The sequence below is a fragment of the Leptodactylus fuscus genome, chromosome 1 (assembly GCF_031893055.1).
Source record: "Leptodactylus fuscus isolate aLepFus1 chromosome 1, aLepFus1.hap2, whole genome shotgun sequence".
Lineage (NCBI taxonomy): Eukaryota > Metazoa > Chordata > Amphibia > Anura > Leptodactylidae > Leptodactylus > Leptodactylus fuscus.
This window is the reverse complement of record NC_134265.1, coordinates 129,469,268-129,489,298: the sequence shown is the minus strand read 5'-3', so window position 1 is coordinate 129,489,298 and position 20,031 is coordinate 129,469,268. Positions and strand designations below refer to the sequence as shown.

The 20,031-nt window shown below is 44.5% G+C and overlaps 1 protein-coding gene and 1 non-coding gene across 2 annotated transcripts; one reads left to right on the top strand and one right to left on the bottom strand.

The window, feature by feature from the left end:
- The first annotated feature begins 1,278 nt into the window (after nucleotides 1-1,278).
- On the top strand, nucleotides 1,279-13,728 carry LOC142203752 (E3 ubiquitin-protein ligase CCNB1IP1-like). Its single transcript, XM_075274802.1, has 3 exons — nucleotides 1,279-1,575; nucleotides 10,739-11,039; nucleotides 13,544-13,728. The coding sequence occupies exons 1-3, from the start codon at nucleotides 1,279-1,281 to the stop codon at nucleotides 13,726-13,728; spliced, it is 783 nt and encodes a 260-aa protein (XP_075130903.1).
- Nucleotides 13,729-19,191: 5,463 nt separating this feature from the next.
- Nucleotides 19,192-19,336, bottom strand: LOC142191003 (small nucleolar RNA SNORA79). Its single transcript, XR_012714623.1, has one exon. It is a non-coding gene; the product is annotated as a small nucleolar RNA SNORA79 (small nucleolar RNA).
- Nucleotides 19,337-20,031: the final 695 nt, after the last annotated feature.

The window sequence follows — 20,031 nt, the reverse complement described above, 5'->3', positions numbered from 1 at the left end:
ACATCACATAACTACTTAATTGTTCAGAAATGACCATAAAATATCAATGACAAAACACATCCTATATGGAAGCATACGATTGAAATCATGGCTGAAACGTCAAATGAATATGTAGCTATCTGTAGTGAGGACACATGGGATATTAACAAAACAACACACAATTTTGAACAGTGACCACATCTTCAATGAGGTATGCAACTGATTTGAATCTATATCCAACCTGGATATTGAATGATTGTGTAATGTTTTGGTAGCTCAAATCTTGTTTGAATGCGCAATGGGCCTGAAACATTTAGAAGCAAAAATTGTGTGTTGAAATCCAGTTGGTGCTCCCTTCTTTTTGGGCCCTACTGTGCATCCGTACATAGGATTAAGGCCACAAAGTGTACATTTTTGAACACGGGAGAAATGGGGTCATCTATTTTAGGGTGTTTTTCTTCATTTTCATGTGTTATGTGCAAAAAAACTGCCTATAAAATGACACTTTTGTGAAAAAAAATATGACGCAAATTTTCTCAACACTTATCGGGTCAAAGTACTCACTATATCCCTCAATGAATACCTTAAGGGGTCTAGTTTATAAAATGGTGTCATTTATGGGGGTTTTCAAATGCTTTGGTAACTGAAATCTTGCTCAAATGTGCAATGGGCCTAACATATCTGCAAGCAAAATTTGTGTTTTGAAATCCATTTGGCCCTCCCTACCTCTTAGGCCCTACTGTATGTGCGTACATAGGACTAAGGCCACAAAGTGTACGTTTTTTAACACGGGAGAAGTGGGGTGATATATTTTGGGGTGTGTTTCTTCTTTTTGATGTGTTGTGTGCAAAAAAAAACTGGCTGTACAATGACACATATTTGAAGAAAATGAAAATGTAATGTTTTTCATCATTTGTAATAATTCTTGCAAAACAATATTTGTTTGATCAAAATGCTTACTATACCCTTCAAAGAATACCTGAAGGGGGCGAGTTTTACAAATTAGGTCATTTAATGGGAGTTTCTGTCATTATGCCACCTATTCCTGTCTGCAAATAGAACTTGGTACAGGAAAAAATGACACACTCAAAATTTCCAAAATTTGCTTATAAACTTGATAAACCTGTAAATTGTCTAAGTTACTCAAATATGCTAAAATTATTTCAAATATGCTTGAAACACAAAAGGAACATTTGGAAGTATATAACTACTAACTTTTTTGCCCTGTATTATTGTGTATATGTGAGATATATACTAAAGCATAGTATATAACTTCATATTTTTCAGGTGCTTCTAACAATGTCAGCGTGTGATGATGTTTTAGTGTGCAACTTTCCCAAATGCCGGGGAAAATTATCTAGCCGTGCCTGGGTAACAGCTTGTTCACATATTTTTTGTGAGCAACATGGCAGTGGGCAATCTACTCAAACCACTACTGTTTGCCCAGCGTGTAACAGTACTCTTTCTAGTAGAATGGATATTAAGCACACTGAGCTTAACCCTGCAGAAGAAAAGAAAGCCATTATGTTGGCTGGATTACGTCCTGAGATTGTTCTAGATATATGCTCTCGAGCATTAGTATTCTGGACTTATCAGGTAAGAGGGAACAGATCACCATATCAATTATCAGCACAAACCTATTAGTTTCTTGGACTTTACCATCAGTTTCTCTGGTTTTTCACAAGTACCTAATTTATGGATATTACATATAAAATGGGTTTTTACAGGCTTTGTTGTTTTTTAATATTGATTACCTCTTCTAAGGATAGGTCATCAATATCAGATTGGTGGAGTGTGACACATAGCGCTCAAACTACTCAGCTGGCCTCAGGGTATGACGCCCTCTGTTTCTGGCTCTTATACACAGTATAGTACTGATGCCCAACGGCAGCTCAGAACAGCTGATTGATCAGAGTGTCGGACCCCCACCCATCTGAAATTGATGACCTGTTTTAAGGATTTGTTATCAATGTCAAAAACTCTCCAATGCCCAACGCGTCAAGTTCTCCCCATAGCGCTTTAGACAGAAAGTTAGTAGAGGTTTCCTCTGCGAACTTTCTGTTACAATTATACCTAGGGAGAAACCAATGGCGTTTCCGTAGGTATAATTGACATGCTGTGATTTCCAAAACCGCGCCGATTCTGGAAATTGCGGCATGTGCGCACCACGTTGTGTACTGCAAAGTGGGCGTGGGATTCGCTAGAATCCCATCCACTTTGCCCTGACTGTAAAACGCCAACATTTATGCTGCAGGCAAATCGCGGAGTTTACGTCCCATGGAGCCCTGGCCCTAAGGCTGAGGCCCCACATTGCAGCAATGCAGCTTTTTTTGTTGCAGATTTTGTTGTGTTTTTTTAAAGCCAAACCCAGGAGTGGATCTAGCAGAAGGGAGAAGTATAAGGACTTCCACTATATTTCCCATTCCTTTTGTAGCCATTTTTGGCTTTGCCTCAAAAAAAGCAGCAAAATCTGCAACAAGAAAAGCGCTTCCGCAACGTGGAGCCTTAGGCTAAGGCCCCACGGGCCGGAACTGCCGCGCTAAAGCGCTGTGGGAACAATTGCAATCATGAATGCATCGCGGTTCTTCCCGCAGCGTTTTGAACAGAAAGTTCACAGAGTTTTCCTCCACAGACTTTCTGTTACAATTATATCTACGGGAAAAATCGTGGCGTTTTACAGTACTTTCAAAGTGGACGGGATTCATGCGAATCCCATGCCCACTGTGCGGAAAAAAACGCAGCGCGGACACGCTGTGATTTCCAAAAACGTTGCAGTTTTGAAAATCGCAGCATGTCAATTATATCTACAGAAATGCGGGCGGCTTTACCGCAGATATAATTGTAACAAAGTCCGCAGAGGAAAACTCTGTGAACTTTCTGTTCAAAGCGCTGCGGGAAGAACCGCGATGCGTTCACGCCGAGATTGTTCCTGCAGCGCTGTAGTGTGGCGTTTCCGCCCTGTGGGGCCTTAGCCTAAGGCTGAGGCCTCATGTTGTGGAAACACAGCTTTTTTTGTTGAAGATTTTGTTGCTGTTTTTCGAGCCAAAGCCAAGAATGGCTTCAAAAGGAATGGGAAATATATAGGAAACGCTTACACTTCTATCTTCTGCACAATCCACTCCTGGGTTTGGCTCAAAAAAAACGCAACAAAATCTGCAACAAAAAAAGCGGTGTTTCTGCAATGTGGGGCCTTAGCCTTAGGCTGGAACCTGCTATGGCAAAGAATGGTCTGTTTTACATTACCTGCAAAGTGGATCGGATTCTGGCTAATTCTATCCACACATTACCGAAAACATCTGTAGCAGAAATGTTGCGATTTCAAAAACACTTGGGTTTCGCAGCAAATTGCAGCATGTTGATTATACCTACAGAAATGGTGGCGACTTCCATATAGGTGTAATAGAGCCAGAAAGTCCACAAAGGAAAACTCTGTGGTCTTTCTGTGAAAAACACTGTGTAAAAAAATGCTGATGCATTTCCGCCATTGTCTTTTCTGCTGTGGTTTTCTCCACAGCGGTTTTTGGCTGCAGCTCACTATGTAGGTCCTTAGCCATAAAGCGTATCTAAACTTTTGGACAACTTTTGATTTTCTGGCAGTATTTGTAATAGATTTTGCAATACACTTTATTAACACATTTTGCCTCATTTCTGTGAAATTCTGCATTTTTTCACGCTTTCCCTTGCTTCTGTATTGAGAGCTGTTCCTGCCCATAATTGCATATGGAGTACGGGCTTAGAATACTGCACTGTGAAAAATGTAGAGAAAATAGAAGGGGGGGGGGATCACTTCAAACACTTATGTCACAAACATTATAATCAGAGATGAGCGAACGACGCTCGATCGAATTGATATTCGATCGAATATCAGGCCGTTCGAGGTGTTCGATTCCAATCTAACACCAGGTGGCAAACTCACTAAAAATTTGATTCCCCTCCCACCTTCCCCGGCGCGTTTTTTGCACCAATAACAGCGCAGGGGAGGTGGGACAGGAACTACGACAATGTAGGCAGTGAAAAAAAATCGGAAAAAGAAATTGCCGGCCGGAAACAGATAACCTCCAATTTATACCAATGGTGGATTTACCATTTGACTAATTTGGGACTGTGAACTATATGAATGTGAGACATGGACAGATCTACAGGCAGGCTAAGCTAGGGATAACCTTTATTTAGGGGGAATGTCACTCACCTAGCTCTTTGGGGCTCTATCTTGTCGGGATCCCTGTCAGCTTGCGATATGCCAACTGCGACTGGCTATAGCAGAGCCTGTGCGGTTAGCCCAGCTACTCCAGACACCGGAGATGAAAGAGCTCTGCACTACACCCAACCATCCCTCCAGCTACTCCTCCTGTACTAACACAACTAGTTCAGCTTGGCTATTCCTTAGAACTACTAACACGCTCAGCTGGGCTATTCCTTAGTGTAATAGCCCAGCTGAGCGTGTTAGTACCCGTAGACTGGCCAATCAACGCTGGTCAATGCATTCCTATGCAAAAAAGTCAGCTCCGGCATATCGCAAGCTGACAGGGGATCCTGACATAATAAAGGTACTTGATGCCCCCAGACATGCTTCCCCTGCTGTCCCAGTTGCTTTCCAGGGTGTTGGCATCATTTCCTGGGGTGTGATAGTGGACTTGGTGACCCTCCTGAGTCGAATGGTAGGATCCCTTGTAGCGAAGCATTTTCTCCCATAGACTATAATGGGGTTCGATATTCGTTCAAATAGTCGAATATTGAGCTGCTATTCGAAATGAATATTGAATCTCGAACATTTTACTGTTTGCTCATCTCTAATTATAATGCATTATATATGTGTGTTTTCAACCAGTGATACCTCTGGAAATAATATAGATATCACTGCAAAGAGAATCTCCTCTCTCATATAACACCAGACGCATGTTTGTATGTTTTATAATGTCTGAGATAGAAAGATTATGAATGATAATCTGTTTTCCCTTAGCCCAAACAGCAGCACAACTGGGGTATTCCTGCCCCTAATGACCTGTTAGGACAGGTGGAATTTTTAATTACCTAACAGCTTTTGACCCCTATAAGAGGCCGGAAGACATGCTCCTCCCTTGTGTTAGTAACAAGTATGATATACAGAGAGCAATTTATGCCAAGAGCTACACACACATACACAAAATCTGTACAACAGTACCTCCTAGGGAGGGAGCCTTGTGCTGCTGTTTGGGCTAAGGGAAAACAGATTATCATTCATAATCTTTCTTTCCCCCTACGCCCAACAGCAGCACAACTGGGGATTTAGCAAGTATTGTTTCCCCTAGGGCGGGTCCTCCTGGCAGGCTGATGCCAAGACGGAGTGCCCAAATGCTGTAGCATCGGCTGTACGCCAGTCCAATCTGTAGTGTTTGGCAAAAGTCAGCTGTGAGCTCCAAGAGGCTGCAGCACATATCTGGTCTAGAGAGAGGAACCGTGTCTCTGCCCATAATGTAGCCACTGCTCGGGTGGCATGGGCTCGTAAGAAATCTGGAACAGGAAGATTCTGGGCCCGAAGGGAACAGCTGATAGCTTCTCTGATCCATCTCGACAGGGTTACCTTTGATGCTTTAGCGCCTCTATTGTGGCCAAACACATTAACCAGAAGATTCTCTGATCTTCGGAATGGTGCTGTACAGTCTAGGTAAATACGTAGTGCTCTTACCAGATCCAGTGTGTGTAGCTTCTCCTCCTGCTCCGTAGCAGGAGAGGGAAAGAAGCCCGGTAGGGTGATCACTTGGTTGGTGTTCTGAAGTGTTGGTACCTTTGGCAAAAATCCTGGAACGAACCTTAGCTGTACCCTGTCAGGGAAGAAGGTTATGAAAGGTTCGGAGGCTGCTAGAGCCTGCAATTCGCCAACCCTCTTGGCGGAGGTTATTGCCAGCAGGAAAGTCACCTTAAATGACAGGTACTTCCAGTCCACTTCAGATAATGGTTCGAAGGGGGGCGCACATAGCCCTTTTAGAACCGCGGCCAGGTCCCACCTAGGGACAGGGGGCCGTACCTGGGGGCGGAGCCTGGCAGCCCCCCTAAGGAACTGTTTGACAAGAGGATCTTGTGATAACCGTGTCTCCAGGAGAGCAGATAGAGCTGACTCTTGAACCTTGAGGGTGGCAGGTGCTAGTCCTCTCTCCAGGCCGTTTTGTAAGAACTCTAGGACTGCATCTCTGTCTGGATCGCGGTGGCTGCCTGTACACCAATCTCGGAATATCCGGGCGATCCTCTGGTAGCTCTGATTGGTTGCCTCTGCTCTTGAATGGGCTAAGGTACTTAGCACTCCCTGGGACAATCCTCTGTCGGTGTATGGCGTGGTTAACCTCCAGGCAGTGAGGTTGAATTTGTCTAGGCCCAGGCATGCCCGACTATTCAGTGACACCAGGTTCCTGACTGGTGGAAGCCTCCAGTAGTTCCCCCGACTCATAAGGATAAGGTCGGTGAACCATGCCCTTTTTGGCCAGAACGGCATGATCACTATTGCCGAAGTCTGGTCCTGCCTGAGTTTCGCCAATACCTTTGGGATCATCGGATGGGAGGGAACACGTATGCCAGTTCGAACCTCCATGGTATTGACAGGGCATCCACAGCCAAAGGGTTGTCTTCCCGGTACAGGGAGCAAAACCTTTCTACTTTGGCATTGTGTTGGGTGGCCATCAGATCCACCTCGGGGAGACCCCACCTCCTGGTCAGGCAGTGGAAGATGTCCTGATTCAAGAACCATTCGCCTGCGGTCGGGCGGCCTCTGCTGAGTTGATCCGCTAGGATGTTCAGGCGGCCCTGGATATGTACCGCGGCCAGCTGGGAGAGGTTCCGTTCTGCCCAGGAGAAGATCAGGTTGGTGACTTGCAGGAGTGAGGGGGACCTGGTTCCTCCCTGCTTGTTGATATAGTGGACTGTCGTCAGATTGTTTGATCTTACTTTGACCGCTTTCCCTCGTAGAAGTGGTGCAAATGACAGAAGGGCTCGATGAACTGTGGTAAGCTCGCGCCAGTTGGATGAGTGCGTCCTCTCCCGCTGATTCCATGTACCTTGAACCGGGGTCTCCCCCAGATGAGCTCCCCAGCCTGTTAGGGAGACATCTGTAGTCAACAGGGTCCAGGCGGGCTGGACCGAGGACTTCCCATCTTGCAGATGGGTCCACCAGGGCAAGGTTTGCCAGGTGCTGATGGTTAACTGGATTGGCTTCTGTAAACCTGAAGGACTGTGATTCCAGACTCTCAAGATCTCGTTCTGTAGAGGGCGCATATGCCATAGGGCCCAAGGAACTGCATCTAGGGTAGCGGACATCAATCCAAGGACCTTCATAGCCGTCCTGATGGTGACCTTCCATGTAGAAGACAAATGATGTGCTGCCCGAGCAATTTTCCTTTTGCAAGGAGAGGGTAGAGAGACCGTCCTGTTGAGAGAGTCTAGAATAAGTCCCAGGAACTAAACTCGTGTTGATGGCACCATTACTGACTTCTGCCAGTTTACCAGCCACCCCAGTTTGTCTAGTAGAGCTACTACGGTCTGCACCTGCGTGGTAAGAACCTCCTTTGAATGAGCCTTCAGAAGCCAGTTGTCCAGGTACGGGACTATGAATATGCCTTGAAGGCGCAGGGCGGCAGTGACCGGAGCTATGACCTTTGTGAAGGTGTGGGGGGCGGAGGATATACCGAACGGGAGGGCTGCGAACTGGAAGTGCGCCTCTTTCCCTTCTATGTATATGGCAATCCTTAGGAACTTTCGGTGTGCCGGAAAGATGGGTATGTGGAGGTAGGCATCCTTCAGGTCCAGAGTGACGAAGTGATCTCCAGGGCGCATGAAATGTAGCACTGACCTGATGGTCTCCATGCGAAACCGCAGTCTGCAGATAAAGCGATTCAGATACCTGAGCGATGATCATACGCCACTCGCCTGATGACTTGGGGACCAAGAAGACTGGAGAATAGATGCCTGTGCCTTGATCTGCGCGAGGAACCACCTCCAGCGCAGCTTTGTCCACGTATTCCTGAATCAATTTCTCCAGATGAAGTTGTTTGGGGCCCTGAAGAGGGCGGGTTCTTACCATCTTCTCTGGCGGCTGGGCAACAAAATTAATTTTATAGCCTTCCTGGATCGTCTGGATGACCCAGGGGTTCCGAATATTCTAGCGCCAGGCATCCACATAGTGGGAAAGACGGCCGCCCACCCCGGGGGCGAGGAGAGGGGAGGTAGGATGGAAGGATTAGAAGGAGGTGCCCTTACGTATACGAGAGGAGCCCCGACCTCTACCTCTGCCGGATCGTCACTGGCCTCTAGTTCCTCTTCTGGAGGTGCCTCTTCCTCGAAAGGAGGGACTCCGACCTTCAAGGGGCTGTGGCAAATTCTTGCCTTTGGAGTCGGCCAGAGATTCCATAATCCGGTCGAGCTCCCTCCCGAATAGCCGTCCCGGCTCAAAGGGGAGACCACACAGGCTATTCTTGGAGGTGAGGTCAGCCTTCCAGGGCTTCAGCCACAAGGGCCGGTGAGCAGCAGTAGCCAGTGCCATAGATCTGGCGGCCAGACGGGTCTGAAAATGGGTCGCCTCCGTCAGATGATCCACCAGCAGAGAGATGTCCGACATTGTTGCCAGGAGGTCATCTCGATCCACTCCGGAATCTATGTCCTTGGCAAGTGATGAGAGCTCTGCCCGCAGACCAGTGGCCACCTCGTTCGCAACCATGCCCAGGGAGGCCTGGGCTGAGGAGGCCGAATAGACTCGTCTCAGTGATCCTTCCACCCGACGATCCATCGGATCCTTGTGACTCGACCCGTCCTCTTTCGGGAGGACAGTGCGTCTTGACAGCTTCGCCACAGCGACGTCAACCTTCGGCGGAGGACCCCACGCCTTTAGCTGACCCTCAGGGACCGGGAATAAGGTCTTAAATCGCTTGGATGGCGCAAAGGGTTTTTCCGGGTGCCTCCATTCGATCTCCATCAGGCAAAGCATTTCCGAGGACGGCCTGAAGGTACGAGACCTTCGACTTGGGCCTTCACCACCTTCCCGGACTCTGATCCTAAGTGTCTTGAACACCCTGGACATCTTCTCTAAGGGGAAGATCTCCTTTTCCTCCTCAGAATCGGATGATGACTCCACGTCCCTCAGGCGCAGGTTCTCCAGGGGCGGAAGGGACAACTCGCAGTCCAGCCGTGGTCTTTTGGCTGAGGACTCCATCCTTTTCATGGAGTCCTGGACGAAGCCCTTCACCCAGGATACCATCTCCCGCATGGGGGTTGCCTCAGAAGGGGGGCTCTACATCCTGGACAAAAACGAAACTGGGAGTCGTCAGGCAGTGGGACTCTGCAGGTAGCGCATGAAAGATGTTTCCTCTTTGCCACGGCCTTCCTCCGAGGAGGAACAGTAGAGGAGGAAGAAGAAGACATTCTGAGAAGGAACAAAGAAAAATAATACTAACAACCTTTGCCCTCCCATAGTGGGAACCGCTACCATCCCTTCCCCCTGGCCGCCTCCCCCAAACCTGAATCAACGGAGCTGCTTTCTAGGACAAATTGACCAAGGAGCTTCTCTAGTTGAGGTGCTAGTAACCGGAGCAACAGGCACTGAAAGATGGTTTTGGAGGGGGATATATAGGCCAGGACTAAAAAAGGGCATGCCCCTTCTTTGGGGAATCCTTTTTGGGGGGCAAAGGCAAAAACTCACAGAGGGGGGGCCCCTCAATACTGACAGGATCCCCAGAAACTGGAGGCGTCCCCCCCCTCTCAGGAACCCCGGCATCCGCTCGTCTCCAGGGGGTTTCGTTCACCCCCGCGAACCGCATACCGCGCACGCACAGCGGACGAGTAGGGCGGCGGACCCGGGGAACCAAAAAACGGTTCCCAGGAGAAAGGGTCCTAGCCGCGCAGGGAAGCCCGGCTCCGGCGCGGCAGCACTCCAGGCGCACGCATGAGCCGGCGGGCTCCCCCGGCGGGGGAGGAAGCAGCAGAGGCTCAGAAGAGCAAAAAGAAAGGAAAAATATAGCAAAGTCTTCCGCTTGTCAGGTAAGAAGGAGGGGGGAGAGAGAGTAGCAGACCCCTATGAGATGTCAGAACCCCTGCTCCCCCTACCACCTGTCCTGTCCCACAGGACAGAAAAAAACACAAGGGAGGAGCATGTCTTCCGGCCTCTTATAGGGGTCAAAAGCTGTTAGGTAATTAAAAATTCCACCTGTCCTAACAGCTCATTAGGGGCAGGAATACCCCAGTTGTGCTGCTGTTGGGCGTAGGGGGAAATACTGTAACTGTTTGACGTGACCCTCCCATAACCTCATTTCCTCTACCCTCAACCCCATACTTCAAACCCATATCCATACCCAGTTAGGCGACATGTGCACTACTGTCAGGCTGTGATTAAATGACACACGGATAACACGGTAATTGCGTGTGAACTAGCCCATAGCCCACTGGTTGAATTCACTTGTTCTTCTGTGGACCAGTCCAAGCCTACACATCTGAATGACATCTACATTATAGGGAGTAAGGCTGGTATTACACAGGTAAGACAAGCTTACTGCAATGATAATGATGTCTAACAGTGCTCGTCTGCACCTTCCAAATACACTGCCTGATGCAAAGTACATGTGGGATGTTTTCTCCCCCATTCACATGGATTGGTTATCGGTAGCCTATGATTGTTAACACGGGGCTATTTGTTGCCAATAATCTAGCATGATGGATAAAAGATGCAATCATATGTCTATAAAGCCAACACAGTCCAGTGTCATTGACTCTCATCACATAAGTCATTCTGTGAATTTGTAATCAGGTTTACCAGGAGCGATTGTACCAGGAATATAGATACAGCCAGGCAGAAGGACATCTGAAGCAATTGGAAAAACATTATAACCAGCAAATTCAAAGCAAGGATTCTGAGTTAGTAGCCATGAAGGGAGAAGTGAATTCTCTAAAGAAAATCCTGGAGGAATACAAGACAAAATACAGTGACCTCTCAGAGAAGCTGATGGAACGAAACCGACTGTATAATAAGTTGCAGGGGCTGTATGACGGATTACGGCTCCGCCATATTGCAATGTCTAACCGAGAAGTGTCTACAAGTAGAGAGAGAGGTAAGCAGGACTAGTCTAGGTCTTATGGATTTACAATAGGTAATATTAGTGTAGAGCAGAGGTTCTCAAACTTATTTTGTCTACCGCCCACTTCGAGAATTATTTTCTAGCGCCCTTCCAAATTTTTTTACTTTACTACATCTTAAAAATCACAATCGCAGTCATTATGTTAATAATTAAATTATGTGTGTCATGTGAAAATAAGACTTTCTGATGAAGGTAATATAAAACACCATTTTGTAATATTAGGAAAACTTTTATTCATGTTATTAAAACAAACATTTCAATTTTAATTTTAAAACTAATCTAATGTGAAGGATGAATTTGATGATTTTTAACAAGTTTGTTAATATCAGGCTCGAATTTACTCAAAAACAGCCGTAAGTCACCGCGTTCGGTAATCTGCAACCGATTTCTCTTTTTAGTTAGCAACGTTGCCACAGCACTAAATCCACGTTCACACAAATACGATGATGGGAATGCTATCAAAAATCGTTGAACGATGGACCACAATCCAGGGTAAAATTGCGGGATTGGCTTTTGTAGTCAAAATTCGGTAAAGCGGTAAAGTTTGTGTTAAAAGCAAAAAAACAATTTTAAAGGGGTAGCCTCATGAAGCTTGATCTGCCTTCTAAGCTGCCTAAAAATCTTCTTTCTTCCTGTTTGCTCGCGTCAATTAGCCCCGCCCCCAAATTAGTGTGTAGCTCCGCCCGCCACATAGCGTGATCCTATGGGTTGACTGAAGGGCCTGTGATGTCATCAAAAGGTCCTGTAGACTCGGATTTACCTTGTACGGAGTTTCCTAAAGGACCTGGCTCCTCTGCCCACAAGCAGCCTGCTCTATATAATAAAGCTTTATCCTAGTGAACAGAGAGACCAGGTCCTTTAGCCCAGTAGGATTTAGACTGCTTTATATAAAAAAGCAGCACTTATTCCACACACACCCCCCTCTATCTCACAGCAGGGAGCTAGGTGATGTGTATGTGTGGTGCAGACACAGGCTGGCTCCGTACACTCAGCCGCCCCCCCCCCCCCCACTCTCCCCCAACACAGCAGGGAGCTACGTCATGTGGCTCCCTCAGCAATGAGCAGGGGGCCAGGTGCTAGTGTCCATAATGAAGTGAATAAAGTAAGATAGTGGACAAACAAAGCAGTTTTGCTGAAGCAATGTATTTAGGAAAAGTCTTAAATCCACATTAACAAGCAGTATAGATAGGATCCTTGTTATGATACCACCCCTTTAAATTAGCCATCGCCCCCCTAAACCGCTTCAAACCCCCCCCCCCCAAATCTTCTCTGTGCCCTTTACTGCCCCCCTATAGGCCTCCAGCGCCCACAAGGGGGCGTTCTCGCCCACTTTGAGAAAGACTGGTGTAGAGGATTAAAGACATAGGAAACATTGGGTTTTTTACATATTTTCACTTGGATAGGTTAAATCAACTTGAATATAGAAATTTCTTGGCAAGTGCTGAACTTATCAGTATAAGAAAGACCTAGTGTACAGCAGACGATCCCCAACCTGTTGTATCTTGAATACTGCATTGGTCCAGAGACAGTAGGGAAACATTTACTGATGAGACATTTTATGTTTTTTTTTTTTTTTTTCTACAGGAGGTCTATCTAGTTAAGAGAGTCCTACAAAAGATACAAAAATTTGCTCAGATTTAAAGATTATATTTTAGTGGGAGATTTGAACACCCGCTAACATGGCCATACACAAGATGAATGTTGGCCAGACCTCACCAATATCAATTGGAATAGCTGACCATGTAATGTGTATGGGCTCTCAATAGTGCTAAATCTTGACGAAATACAATTTCACCATGCCCAATTATTTTCTTCTTAAAGCGTACCTAAGTTTTTGAATAACTTTTCATTTTCTGCTAGCATTTGTGACATGTCGTAAAACTTTTTAACAAACTTTGGCTGCTTTCTATGGAATGCTGCGCTTCTTTATTCTTTCTCCAGTTTCTCTATTGCAAGCTGAAATCTATGCGCTGCTTTTTTACTTGTGAAGGCTCCTGGAAGCTGAGACTGGAGGGGGTCACTTCAATCAGTTAAAGTGGCTATCTAATTTTTTTATATTGATGGCCTATGCTTAGAACAGACCATCACTATGAGATCTGCGGTGATCTAACACCTAGGATCCTCACAGATCAGCTATACTGAAATAGCGCAACTGTGGCGTTTTTCTAATTCCTAATTTTCTAAACCGTTAAGTTTTTGGAAATTGCAGTATGTTGATTAAACCTATGGAAAAGTTGTCAGTTTTCCTATAGGTATAATTGAAGCAGAAAGTCCACACAGGAAAACTGCGGACTTTCCGTGAAAAGCGGTGCAGGGAAAAACCACAATGTGTTTCCATTGCAGTTTTCCCAACAGCGCTTTTTTGCTTGGGGCATTAGCATAATAACTATTATAAGTGAATATTAACTAACAACTAATTGCACATACGTACACATACAGTATGTAGACCTAGCTAAGTACAATTGTTTATTCTTTAGGACGCACGTGCCACGCTGCAAGAACACCACCTTTACAATTAAGTGATGACGACTGTCATACTGAGACTCTCTTCCCTTCACCTCCTTTTCGTGATCCTCGAAGCACTACACATGGCTCCCCTGAAATGAGAGGAGACCCGCAGCACTTGGCTTCATCGAGGGGTTACAGAAATGCAAGAATGTAAACAGAAGCAGCTTTTGGAAATATGTTCACACCTTCAGTTACATACAAGTTCATATAGATGCAGAAATGTGTATATACACATTTGGTTTTATTCTAAGCATTTGTAAGCGTTTTCAGTTGAAATGTTATCTACCGTAATACAATTAAAGAGAATTCATTGCATATTGGTGTAATAGACTATTACAGAACCAGGTTTCCTTTCTGTAAGACTATGATGGCAGGTTTAAAGCTTATTGACTTACGCAAGATAAAAACTACTCAGCAATGGAAAATTCACAAAGCCAGGGAAAATACTGTGGTTTGCTCATCTCTATTAAATAAATTCCTCGTATCTGACCATGGCAGCATGAAAGCCTGATAGGCTCCTTTGTTACAAATAACCTTTAGTAGATGTTTGGGAGAGAAAGCAGATTTATTCATTGAGTCTGACTTGGTTTCACATAAGAACCTAGCAAATTTACAGAGAAGGAAATAACTATTTGATCCTTTGCTGATTTTGTGAGTTTGCCGACTGACTAAAACATGAACAGTCTGTAATTTTAAGGGTAGCTTAATTGTAACAGTGAGAGATAGAATATCAACAATAAAATCCTGAATTGCCAAAGAGCTCAATTTTTGTCTCCTCTGACCAATCTGGATGACTCTGAGAGTGATTGGGAGAAGGTGCTGTGGTCAGATGAGACACAAATTGAGCTCTTTGACATTAACGCAACTCGCCGTGTTTGGATGAACAGAAATGTTGCCTATGACCCAAAGAACAGTCCCCACTGTCAAGCATGGAGGTGGAAAGATTACGTTTTGGGGATGTTTCTCTGCTAAGGGCACAGGACTACTTCACCGCATCAATGGGAGAATGAATGGAGCCATGTACCGTACAATCCTGAGTGACAACCGCCTTCCCTCCGTTAGGACATTAAACATGGGTTGTGGCTGGGTCTTCTAGTAGGACAATGACTCAAAACATACAGTCAAGACAACAAAGGAGTTGCTCAAAAAGAAGCACATTAAGGTCAGAGTGGCCTAGCCAGTCTCCAGATCTCAATCCCATTAAAAAAAAAAAAAAAAAAAAAAAAAAAAAAAAAAAAACTTATGGAGGGAGCTGAAGCTCTGAGTTTCCAAGCAACAGCCTCAAAATCTTAATGATATAGAGATGATCTGCAAAGAGGAGTGGACCAAAATTCCTCCTAATATATGCGCAAATGTCATCATCAACTACAAAATCGTCTGACTGCTGTGCGCGCCAATAAGGGTTTGCCACCAAGTATTAAGTCTTGTCTGCCAGAGGGATCAAATACTTATTTCTCTATGCAAAATGCAAATATATTTATAAAATTTATACAATGTGATTTTCTGGATCTTATTTTTGATATTCTATCTCTCACTGATAAAACTAATCTACCCTTAAAATTATAGACTGTTCATGTCTTTGTCAGTGGGCAAACTTACAAAATCAGCAAGAGATCAAATACTTTTTCCTTCACTATTTTAAATCACCAAGGAGTGGACGTGATCTGGTGACACATTTATTCAGATCATAAATCGTCTGCCACTATAGGGGACTAAGTGATATAATATGTATTGCTCCTCACAGAGCCCGAAAAGACCTGATAGGTTGACGACAATTACATACACCTGAAGCTCGCATCCACCGAGACATAAAGCATGCTCAAGAAAACACTGTGGAAGATGCCCAACCACTAGCCAAACAGCTCAGTGGCAAGAGAACTGACCAAAGAACCACAGGACACCGGCTCAAATCCCCAGACACCAAAGACTCACAACCATTTTATAAACATCTCAGATCCTGACAGCATTAAGACTATTGTTAAGCTAGTTGGGAAGAGATATTCTAAATGGTATTACTAGGGAATCTTCTTCTTAGGATCGCTTGCTAGCACCATATTAGACTTATGCTTGGTTCACACATCAGTATGCCATCCGTCTGTTTGAATTCAGTTGGAGACTAAAAATGGACTGATGCACTTACTGATTGTATACTGACACCTTTTTATGCTGATAGCAAACACTGTCATCCCCTAGAGGACAGATAAGGGGATTAAAAGTAGAAAATTGCGGTAGTATCAAAACACTTGAACACATACAAAATTTACATTTCACCCTGACCAGACCTGATCCTTATAGAGTAAAATAAGCCTCTATAACCGTGATGGTGAACCTATGGCCTGGGTGCCGGTGGTGGCACTTAGAGGCCGCTCTGTCGAACATATTATACTATGTGGTGGCCACTGAAGCAGATTGTACTGTGTGGGGACCCTTTATTTATATCACACAGTATGTTTTACAGCAGACGTGACATTACAGGTCATAACATTGCATGGTCCTATAAAACAGATCTGTACGATGTAAATAGTGAACATTAATTGTTCAAAATTATACCAAATGCATTACAAAGTTGTTTGTATAATTGAAAGCTCTGTAAAGCCCCATTCACATGACCATATTTTGCAGTCCGTAACTGTCCGCAATTGTGGATCCACAAAATATTAAAGGTTAAATTGCTGTGTTGGCACTGAATGTAATGGGTTTTGGGTAGCAGATCGGGCACTATGTCTCTAAAAGGTTCCCCTTCACTGCTCTAAAGCAGTATCCTTCACACTCTAAAATAGCATCACTAGAGATTAATATATACAATTCTACAGTTTTAACACCTTTAAATGTGTGGTATGTATGAATTTCTCAAATCTTAGTGTTTAGAATGATATTGCAGACAGTGATTTCTTGAGAATGCGCTGTAGTGGACAGTGAATTTGTGCAATTATTGCTTGTATTCAGTTTGCTGCAAAGTTGCATTAAGTAGTTATTGAAATATCCAGTGGTTGTATATGCAGTATTCTGTGCAATCTCTAAAGGTAGATTTTTTTTTTATCACTCAGATCACTATGAGCAGTATAAATTTTTACCATATGAACAGCAAAATATTGCTTGTCCTCTATCAGTTTGAGTACAAGCTCTGCTGCTTACCTGCATTTGTAATTCTATTCCTGGACCTCATATTGGTCACTTAGGCTTTTTTTAAACTTTTTTTAAACAGTATTGCATGAATGACGACACCTTTCACATTTTGTCGTTTGTAAAACACTAATTCATCTTTATTGAATGTCAATTTTTATGACCATTTCATTAAAACCACATTTCAACCCTACAGCCAACCACCTTGTCATTTTAACATCTCTTCACCTAGGATCCCTGCAGAGTCCAGCCCAAGGTTTTCAGTAGAGCCTATAAAAAAAAAAAAAAAAACTGATTACGGTAATATCACCACTAGACATTAAAGTGTATGTACATGCTACATTTTAAACTCATTTAGAGATATTTGGAGCCCCCTAAAATGTAATCTATTCTCACACACAACTTTCAACAAGAACTGCCACAACAAGCCTCTATGTTTACAGTGTAAGGCCTCAACCATTGCAGATTTTTTTGGCAGATTTAGATGTTTTGAGCCAAACCCAATAGAGGTTTAATAAAATGGAATATATGATGGAGGCACTTGCATCCCCCATTCCCTCTGCTAAATTTACTTCATTTGCCAAAAATTCCTGTGGTGCGCCACATTTGTCTCAATAAGAGGGGATTTGTCTGCTTATGTTTTCCCATTATGATTTATGCCAAACATTTGTCTCATTGTTACAGAATTTGAGCTTCTACAAACATTTGAAGGTCTGTATGAGATTCAAAAGTGTGCAAAAGATCGACAGTATTGATATATGTGTTTAAAATGCAGCCATGCCACATTCTTTATGAAAACCCAAGCATGTCTACACCATGCAAGTTTAGATAATTGCTTGCAGTTCTGCATGTAAAAAACCTGTAGGATTTTACATGGGTACCTATTGGTTGTTCAAGAGCAAGGAAGACACTTTTTGGGTCCTTATCCAAAGGTTATGGTAGGTTAATGTTTACATGGTGCAAGTGGTTGCCTAAACTTTAGAGAGTGGATAAGCCAGTCTTCTGTAAAGCTCCCTAGAGAAGTTAATGTTTAACTTAGGGGGCGTTCACACTACCGTCAGTGTCCGACAGGTAGTGTCCGCTCAAAATCTGGCACAGACATTAGGAGCAGACACTATCTGTGTCCGTGACACCTGTCATTTATTTAAATGGCGATCGTTGCGTTCTTTTGCACTTCGTGCCCTTCCTTCACTGTCCGCATGTAAAGATGTCCGACTTTTCAAGCAGACAGAAAAACCCTACATGTCGAGTTTTTCTGTCCGCTTGAAAAGTCAGACATTTTTACTTGCGGACAGTGAAGGAAGGGCACGGAGTGCAAAAGAACGCACCTGATGCCCATTTAAATAAATGACAGGTGTCAAGGACACAGCTAGCGTCTGCGCCAGATTTTGAGCGGACACTAGGAGCGGACACTATCTGTCGGACACCGACGGTAGTGTGAACACTCCCTTAATGGTCAGGAAAACTCAGAAACAAGACAAGATTATAAATGACTTAAATGGTCACCAAGTTGTCAAGCCTCTTGACTTGTACAGTTAAAGAGGACCTTTCACCATATCTGGGCACATGCAGTGTTATATACTGCCGGAAAGCTGACAGTGCGCTGAGTTCAGCACACTATTGGCTTTCCCGATCTGTGCCCGGTGTGAAGAGCTTGCGGTCCGGTACCGTAGCTCTTCTATGGTCAGAAGGGCGTTTCTGACCATTAGCCAGAGATGTCCTTCTGCCTCGCGGCGCCAATCGCGCTGTGCTGTGGAGTGGGGAGGAACGCCCCCTCCCTCTGCTCGCAGTACTCGTCCATAGACGAGCATTATCAGGGAGGGAGGGGGGGAGTTCCTCCCCGCTCCACAGCACAGCGCGATAGGCGCCGCGAGGCAGAAGGACGTCTCTGGCTAAGTGTCAGAAACGCCCTTCTGACCATAGAAGAGCTACGGTACCGGACCGTAAGCTCTTCACACCGGGCACAGATCGGGAAAGCCGATAGTGTGCTGAACTTAGCGCACTGTCAGCTTTCCGGCAGTATATAACACTGCATGTGCCCAGATATGGTGAAAGGTCCTCTTTAAATAAAACATAACCAAAGTGCTTTGTTCATATCACTTATGCCCTGCATGGTTTCTGGGAGAGACTATGAAGCAGATGTACAGCACTTAGCATCTACTGGACAGTCTAGAGAGAAATGCAAGCTGTCTACAGAGTGAAAAAGTGCTAAAAAGGAAGGAACACAAGTCAGTGTCACTGCCCAACCAGAGAGATTATGGAAAAGTGGTTAAAGGGCAACTACTCTTTAAATATTAATATGTAAATGCAACAACACTAACAAGTCCAGAGACTTTCCATCTCTACATACCTTAACACAGATGTAATACATGACAGCATCAACTTCAAGTTCTCAGAAGGCCAGCTACGTTTCATAAAGCCTGTAACAAGAAGACTGCTTAGAAGTGACCTCTTCCCACAGTTGGCATACATCTAGTACCAAGACATCTTTAGGTTTTGTCTTGCCCCGCAAAATTCAGAAGTGAGTAGAGGCAGCCAACCCACCATCACACACTGCTGAGTGAAAAAGGCAACTGTAATCTACGACAGCCTAAAATCTCAGAGTCCATAACTTGGGGCTCAGAAAGGAACAGCTGTCAAATTGAGGGAGCCATGTTCTCAAGGCATTAGCTACTTTATGAGAGCTCGTTACAATTCTGCATAATCTGCAGGCAGCATGTTATACATCAGGAATAGTTTTTTAGGAAAGGATTCATTTATAATTCATTTCTTCCTTTGTTTCTGAGTTTAGGAGTAACTGAGTCCAGCAGGTGGATCCAACTGGGATTAAAAGCTCTGCAGGAACATTCACTGTTCAGATCGCCCACTGGACTTCAGAGCTGAGCGCTGAAATAATTGTATAAATTAAAAGTTATAATGAATCTTATAAAACTATACAAGACTCTGCTCAGCTCCTGGTATACAACTTGCTGCCTGCAGGTTACATGGCATTCTCATGGTGTCAGACTCCCTTTAAACACTAGCACACAGGTCTGTCTGCTACATTGTGGACATTAAGTACCATTGTCACTACAAATTAAACTTACCTTTTTAGAGATATTCAGGCCATGGTTTACCAGGAACACCTAAAATAAATAAATAGAACGATTAGTGTACTGATCAAAATATTTCAGAAGAAAAATAAAACCCGAAGTGCAGCTCAGAGCATACAACATAATCATAGATCTCAGGTGAAACACGGACTATGCTAACTCATCACAGCGCACTTCAGCTCTGATGCACATGCCAGTAGGTGTACATGCATCTAGGATACAGTAGGGGACCGCTCTGTCAT

Excerpts from the sequence above, each read along its gene's own strand:
- LOC142203752 (XM_075274802.1), top strand. The coding sequence starts at position 1,279 with ATGTCAGCGTGTGATGATGTTTTAGTGTGCAACTTTCCCAAATGCCGG. Across the intron at positions 1,576-10,738 it reads TAGTATTCTGGACTTATCAG|GTTTACCAGGAGCGATTGTA; the intron begins GTAAGAGGGAAC and ends ATTTGTAATCAG. Across the intron at positions 11,040-13,543 it reads GTCTACAAGTAGAGAGAGAG|GACGCACGTGCCACGCTGCA; the intron begins GTAAGCAGGACT and ends TTTATTCTTTAG.